The 7,395-nt window shown below is 38.9% G+C and overlaps 1 protein-coding gene across 1 annotated transcript; it reads right to left on the reverse strand.

Annotated features, from left to right (window-relative positions):
- Positions 1-2,867: 2,867 nt before the first annotated feature.
- Positions 2,868-4,315, reverse strand: LOC146625930 (caspase recruitment domain-containing protein 8-like). Its single transcript, XM_085362529.1, has 2 exons — positions 4,261-4,315; positions 2,868-4,102 (listed from the first exon to the last, which is right to left on the reverse strand). Exons 1-2 carry the CDS (start codon positions 4,313-4,315, stop codon positions 2,868-2,870), a joined length of 1,290 nt encoding a protein of 429 aa, XP_085218655.1.
- Positions 4,316-7,395: the final 3,080 nt, after the last annotated feature.

A 7,395-nucleotide genomic window follows, 5' to 3' on the forward strand; every position in this document is an offset into this window, starting at 1 on the left:
TTCCTGGCCTGGAGTAAGTCCACCCTTGCTGATACCAGTGAAACTGTTCCAGTACATGAAATACTTCACTTTAAGGTAAACTGGACAAGATGAAGAGTTGTTTCTGTTTGTCACATGATGTACAAAGATCAGTCTGTCTGCACAGAAAATCTGCTGGAGCTCAAAATGTACAAATGTACACGACTTAGTTTAAAGTGAGTGATTCCCTCAGGTAGACTGGAACTTAGAGTTCCCCCACGAGTCTAAGCTCAGAGATTAAATAATGTCACTGTAATGGAGCGAGAAAGGCAGCAATGTTACATCACACATTTCTGATAGTGAATCTGATACTGAAATATCAGAACATAAGTCTACTCAAAGAGCTGTGTGCCACGTAAACTGTTTGATAACTCAGGGGTTTTATGTAAGACATATAATATGTTGTATAAACAGAAACATGATGCAGTTTTGTGTTTACGTGAAACTTTCTGAAATCTTTGCATTTTTTATATAAGAATTTACATGAATTAAGTGAAATGTCAGAAAAGTGGAGAACATGAAAGCTTTTCACCAACAATATGATTATACGTAACAGCAGATGACATAGTCTTTCCTTCAGTTTCATTCATAAGTCACATGATTGTTTTTTTCACTGTGAAAATAAAAACGAAAATATATGTCAATATTGCGCTTCTTTATTTTTCTGTTATTTCCTCAAACGAAATGATAAAAGTGTCTGTAAAACTTTTATCATTTTTTAATTCATTAAGCAAAATCGTCAAACTTCAAAAACGCATCATGTTGGGCGATGATGGTGGTGGTTGTTGTTATTTTGTACACCTTTGTAGACATATTACTGAAGACTCTCACAACCTCTCCACACTTGTTCATCAGACTTGATGTTTTTGAATAATCGCATAATTTTCTCCTAAAATATGAGAGAAAGACTGCCATGTCCCACCGTGAGGAGGCCCCGGGGCAGACCCAGGACACGCTGGAGAGATTATATCTCTCGGCTGGCCTGGGAACGCTTTGGTGTTCCCCCGGATAAGCTGGAGGAGGTGGCTGGGGAGAGGGAGGTCTGGGCTTCTCTGCCTGGGCTGCTGCCCCTGCGACCCCGGATAAGGGGAAGAAAATGGATGGATGGATTTCATTCAGGTTTCGTGAAGGGATTATGTTCTTGTTCTATATTGGTTTTCTTCATTTCTGTATTATGTTATTTTGGCAGTTTGGAGTGTCTGTTATTTGAGCGTTCATCTGACAACCAGTAGAAGGCAGCAGGTTGGAGAAGTTCATAGTTTTATTTAGGAGTTGAAGCTGAATCAAAACTGCTTTCAGGATCTTAATGGGACACTTTGAAGTCTTCTTGGCAAAGTTGAGATCACATCTAACGAGGCAGAGAAATAATTTCACAGATGACCTGGAGCAGCGTTTAGCTGTGTGTCTTTAACTGTTTCTTCTCGTTCTAAGTTCAGTGTTGATGCACATTTTGATTCACTTGTGCAGTGATCTGATTGATGAGATCTGTTAACCTGGGAAAATTGAGCTTGGTCCAAAAAAATAAATTCTGCAAATTCATCATGTGAAGTCAGGCAGTCGGTGTGAACGGCTGCATGAAGAACAGACAAATAATTTTGTAAAGTTTGGAAGTAAATTTATATGTCATTTAATACACAACGGAGTGTTTATGAGGATTACAGAGCTAGTTATGTAACCATTTTATTTTTACATTTGATGGTTACATGTTTTGATATTTACATATTTACATATTCGAATGTTTACACATGCACTTTCAAAGCAGTAATAAGTACGTACTGAATGCTGCAGTTACCTGAGTCTAGGATTTCCTGGCTTCTGATTGGCTAGCGAAGTCTCATGGGGGCTGCACACAGGAAGTGTTGTTTTTGTTGTGTGGAGATTAAAGGTGCTGCTAAGAAAGTTATCCATCTTCATCTTGCTGTTTCTAATAGTTCAGAGAGATTCAGAGCCACATAACGAACCGTCATGTTGCATTTTTAACACCTGAAATGTTCACATTGGTCGAGCGTGTGAAGGCCTTCAGTGTCATTGTGAGGAAACTCAGCCAAACTTCATTACATGCACAAGTAATTTATTTTCATTCTTTCTTTTTAATTACAGGGCGATCGATTCAGATAGACAATACATAGCATTTAGTACTCAAAAAAAGTTGGATTCAAGTCAAATTTACGGTGAACACTGAATCATAAAGTGAACAAATCTTTAGCAAATATAAAATATTTTAAGAATTGACAACAATAAGCAATCACATCAGATCATTTTGGGCCAACAAGATCAAATTCCTGCTGTTTGTTTTAGCCTCATTAAAAAAAAATCCACAAATACACAACAGAGATGGATCAAATATATACAGATACATCTGGAAATTACTGCACAATAACAATTTTAGTTTATTTTTTTAGCTAAAACACATTAAAGTTGCAAATATGTGTTTAATATGAGGTTAAAGTGCAGACATTTACTTTTAATTTTGGGAGTTAAAAAAACTAAAATAATGGATTAACTGTTGGAAATCTTTTTTATACAATCTTGTATTTCACATTAACAATTCTGTTAAAAGCTGTTTCAAATTATGAAGATAAAATGTGGTTTGTGTTTGCACTTTTTTTACTCACTACATCCAGTCAAAGGAAATCTCAGTTTAAACTAAAGATATTATTATATGTTAATTGTTGTAATCAGCCATGTAACATTAATATTAATAGCCAGTTTCAGTCTAGAGAAAAAAGCTGGATTCAACTTTGCTTAAAGATCAAAAAGAGCTGGAGCAGTCCTATTTCGATCAAACTAAGATGTTGATGTTTGTAACTGAAGCCTGAAGACAAATTCAGCAAAATTTACCAGATGCCTCAAATCAGCCCAATGTACTCACAGAAGAAGGAGTCAAGTTCACACAGAGACTCAATCATCTGTGAAGTAGCACGTTCACCTTTGTTTCTCACAGTGTCGATAACAAAACGAGCTCTTTCCCTTCTGTTTTGTATTACGATTGCTTCCTCCCTCTCAGCATCAGTTATCACTCTTTCCTCCAGCAGTTTGTCCATCAGACTGCTGAGAACAGGTCCTGATATCCCTTTAATAATGGAGCTCCGTACATTTAACAGCTTCTCATTTGGAGGGAGACTCAATGTTCTCACTCTGTTGGGCAAAAGACAAACCTCACTTTTCCAGACACAGCTGGAGCTGCTCTTGTGTGTCACACTCAGGTTAACATCTGTAATGACTCTGTTGAAAATCACCTGGAATGATGGAACTGAGCTGTTAAGATACTCTCTATGAAACTCTGCTTCATTTGGTTGAACTACAATCAGGTCATCATCAGGAGCAGTGGACAGAGTGTAAACCTGCTTTGGAAACAGACTACATCTCGAAGGTATGTCTATGTACTTCTCTTCACCATTTAATTCCCTCCTGGTACGCTTAACATGACGAATCACTACATTCCTCGGCACCAACAACACACTGAGGACAGACCTGGGATCAGGATCAACTGGGGGATTGTAGAAGAGGAGAATCAAAGCTTGGACTGGTTCAGGGGGAGAGTTGTCATCTCTGAAAATACCATAACCAGAAAACCCTGTGATGTTTATAACAACATGAGTTTCTGTTATCTGCAGAGGGTTGATAAACTCGATATCTTCAAGCTTATCCACATGAGCGACCTGCAAGAACTGACCTCCACCTGTGGAGATGAGCTCACAGTGTGGGAGATGAAGCTGACACACAGACTGCTGCTGACATTTGATGTCAAACAGGGGTCCTGCAGGCTTCTTGTGGTGTTGGGCCAGCAGCCTCCTGTTCCAAGGGACAGTCCTGTAAACCACGTCTCCTTCTGCCCTCATGACAAACACCAGGCCGGTCACACTGCACTGGTACAGGCCTGCACAGGAGCACTGGAACCGGTAGGTTTCATCATCAGACTCATCAGCAGTGATGATAGGTGTAAACTCTTCAAAGCAGCTTTGTGGCTTCATGTCACGTGAACTTGCTGCTTGTGTTAAATCCTTCTTTAATGTTGTTCTCAGTGACGGCAAGTCCTTAGAGCGATTCACAGAGTTGGATATTTCACTCGGCTCATGGAAATCTGCAGAGAAATAAAATAGAGGATTCAATGACAGTGGGACAGTTTGTAGATGGGACGCAAGAGGGCAAATCAGCCATCTGGAACAATTCCCTCAGAAATCTGCTTTTGGGTCCAGATTTTCCTCATCATCACACAAAGTAATCTCTATACTCTCTTACTTAGACTTGGATCCTCCCGTGCCGATTGGCACATCGGGTGACAAGGGAACGCCATCGAACTCGGTCCGTCGCGGCACTCTCTACCACACAGCAATTTAACAAAATATATGATTAACAACAACAACAATAATAATAATAATAACAATGACAACAACAACAATAATAATAAACAGAAGAGTTAAACGGTTTCACTGAAAGAACTCTGTTAAGTTCAATTAAGAGTTAAGAAGTTCATTTCTGGTCTCTGCTGGATATTCTTATTGGAAACAGGAAACTTGTATTGTTTTTATGTGTTTTGTTCATTTATTTATTTTTGCCTAAACCTACATGCAGGACAGACAAAAAAACAAGAAAAACAAAGATCTGACTTACCCAGTGAGTTGTCTATTGGGTTCTCATAACCCAAATCTTTCAAACAGATCGTCAGATGTCTTTTTATTGGATGGATGGGTTGGCTGGATCATGTGAGTCCTTTCTCCTTCCCACCTGAATGTCGTGTCATTTGAGAGTTTTTCAGTTTGCTCTAGCAAAACAACTTCCCACAAGTGCCCACAAGATCCGCTGTAAAATCAGAATTTCAGCAGGCTGTGTTTGACCACTGACCAATGGTTTGAAGCAGCCCTCAGCGCTCATGTAACAGCTTTTTATATACTGTAGAATATAGAAGTCTAAATCCACAGCAAACTTTCGAATCATCAGCAGCAGCAAGTAATCTGATCACAGTCTGCACAGAAAATCTGCTGGAGATCACAGTACAAAATGTACACCACGTAGTCTAAAGTGAGTGATTTCTCCAGGCAGACTAGAACCGAGGGTTCCCCTACGAGTCCAAGGTCGTAAATGACCTTAAATAATGTCGCTGGACCGAGGAAGCCAGTGATCTTACATTATTTCTAAAGGCTTCTGAAGGGAATCTGATATTGAAATATCACAACATCACTTCTCAAAGAGCTATTTACCATTCAGTCATTTAAGTGTTTGATAATTAAGGAGTTTAATTTAAGTGATGTAATATTTTGTGCAAATAGAGACGTGATGCAGCTCTCTGTGTATGTAAATGTTTCTGAAAAGCTTTTTATTGCTTAAATTAGAATTTAAGCGTATTAAGTGAAAAACCAGAGTTTTTTTTAAACTCAGTTGTTATTATAATTTACAACATTGCAACTTGTACTTGTCAATGTTCGCAAGTAGGACAGTTACAGGAATAGCAATGCAGAAGTACAGATTAAAATAAAAACTGCAATAGGGAAACACAAACAATACTAGGAAGCCAAACAAAACAAAACACAAACAAACAAACAAGAAGAAGGAAAAAAAACCCCAAAACTTAATGTAATACTAAATAACATGTGACAATCTTAATAGCCATAAATAAACAAAAAGAAACAGACCTGTGCTAAATTATTGAAACAGTAAAGCATGTATGGGTCGCCAACGCTCAGTAAACAATTTTCTCTGAATCCGCAGAGCAGATGTTATTTCCTCCATCTGGTAAATCTTTCTTACTTTATCAAGCCACATATTATATGAAGGTGGGTCAAGATTCAGCCATTTAATGGTGATACACTTTAGTGCTGCTGTAAACAAGATTCTTAAGAGATACTTTTTATCATTTCCCGCAAAACCATTTGGTAAGACTCCTAAAATGGCTCACTGTTGGTCCTTTATTAATGGTTGTTAGAAAACTGTATTGAGAGCTTTATATATGTCATTCCAAAATTATTTTTATTATTATTTTTTTACAAACCTTACAGAGAAAAGCTGAAGTCATAACTTGGACAGGAGCAGCTGGGAGATCAAGTCAAATTAAAGCTTTTTTCAAAGCATAATTATGGAGAATTTAAAAATATTTGCGGAGAGCTGGAATCACAAGTAGAGTCCAAATGTTTTTAAAATTAATTCTCGAATGTACAGTTCAAACTCTTACTTTTAAGTGCTTTTATATTGTTCTTCTCTTTGTTTAAAATCCAGATTTAAACAATCACTTCACATAGTTCGTGGTTGTTTGTGACATAAACAGTTCATTTCTTGACTTCAAACCACATCCTCTTTTTTTTAAAGTGATGGCATTTACCCATTTTGCTGGTGAACACACCACACGTGTATACATTGTCACGCAGATGTACAGACTGTGACGTGCATAACCTTAAGTCACGTGACGATGCCTCGTGCTTTTCGCGGACACCAGTGGAAATTTCATTTCGAAAGAAATTTGCATGAACGTCAGAGTTAGCTGCTTGATTTTATACAGGTGTGACTGAAAACACAATTTCAATGTGCCAGAGAAGACATGCACGATGGTTTCCCCGACCTCCCAAAAAAAAAATCAGGCTCCACCAAGATTTGAACTCAGATTGCTAGATTCAGAATCCTGAGTGCTAACCATTACGCCATGGATGATTTTTAATAACACGCTTGTTCATTTTCTATATACTCAGCAGGAATGTTGAGTTGAAATCAGCAGCTGTGCATGATTCTTCAGCTCGATGTGGGCTAATTGTGTCAAGATGGCCGAGCGGTCTAAGGAGCTGCTTTCAGGTCGCAGTCTCCCCTGGAGGCGTGGGTTCATATCTCACTCCTGACATTGAGTCTTCACCTTTGCTGTCAAATTCCTGGCCTGGAGTAAGTCCACCTTTGCTGATACCAGTGTTACGTTCCCCTGAGGGGTCTAGGCGGGGAGGGCTCGTCAGCTCCAGCTGATTCAACTGGAACGCCATTTCAGCCTGAAGAAAACCACCACACACACCTGTGCCAATTCTCACAGGCTAGCCAACAATTAATGGTAACCGAACAACTTACTCTTCTTGACCAACTTACCTTTTGCTACACACACATTAACAAATACAACCTACCCAGTTCCTAAGCACAACAAACTTTACCTACCCATCTTCTGGAGCGTGCTGGGCTCGAGGCAACTTGAAAGGCGAAACTTCAGCGACCGGAGCCCTGAATTGCCTACCCCCAACAGGGAACTAATCTCCGCCCAGGATTACTCCGAAAATGAAAAAGGCAAAATAACAAAATAGTGCCCGAAGGAAGAACTTAATAAGCTCAGCTGGACACTCACCTAACTTAACTGGGAAGTTGAATCTCTAAAGGTGAAAACAGCAAGATAATCAAAAACCAATTCCAACT

Source organism: Diplotaxodon limnothrissa, linkage group LG9 (genome assembly GCF_057381915.1).
Source record: "Diplotaxodon limnothrissa isolate DT_005_m linkage group LG9, D_limnothrissa_male_GT1.1, whole genome shotgun sequence".
NCBI classification, from domain to species: domain Eukaryota; kingdom Metazoa; phylum Chordata; class Actinopteri; order Cichliformes; family Cichlidae; genus Diplotaxodon; species Diplotaxodon limnothrissa.

Bases quoted from the DNA above. Each gene is read 5' to 3' on its own strand.
- LOC146625930 (XM_085362529.1), bottom strand. From the start codon at position 4,315: ATGGCGTTCCCTTGTCACCCGATGTGCCAATCGGCACGGGAGGATCCA. The intron at 4,103-4,260 runs GTAAGAGAGTAT...ATTTCTCTGCAG, and splicing joins ACGGGAGGATCCAAGTCTAA to ATTTCCATGAGCCGAGTGAA.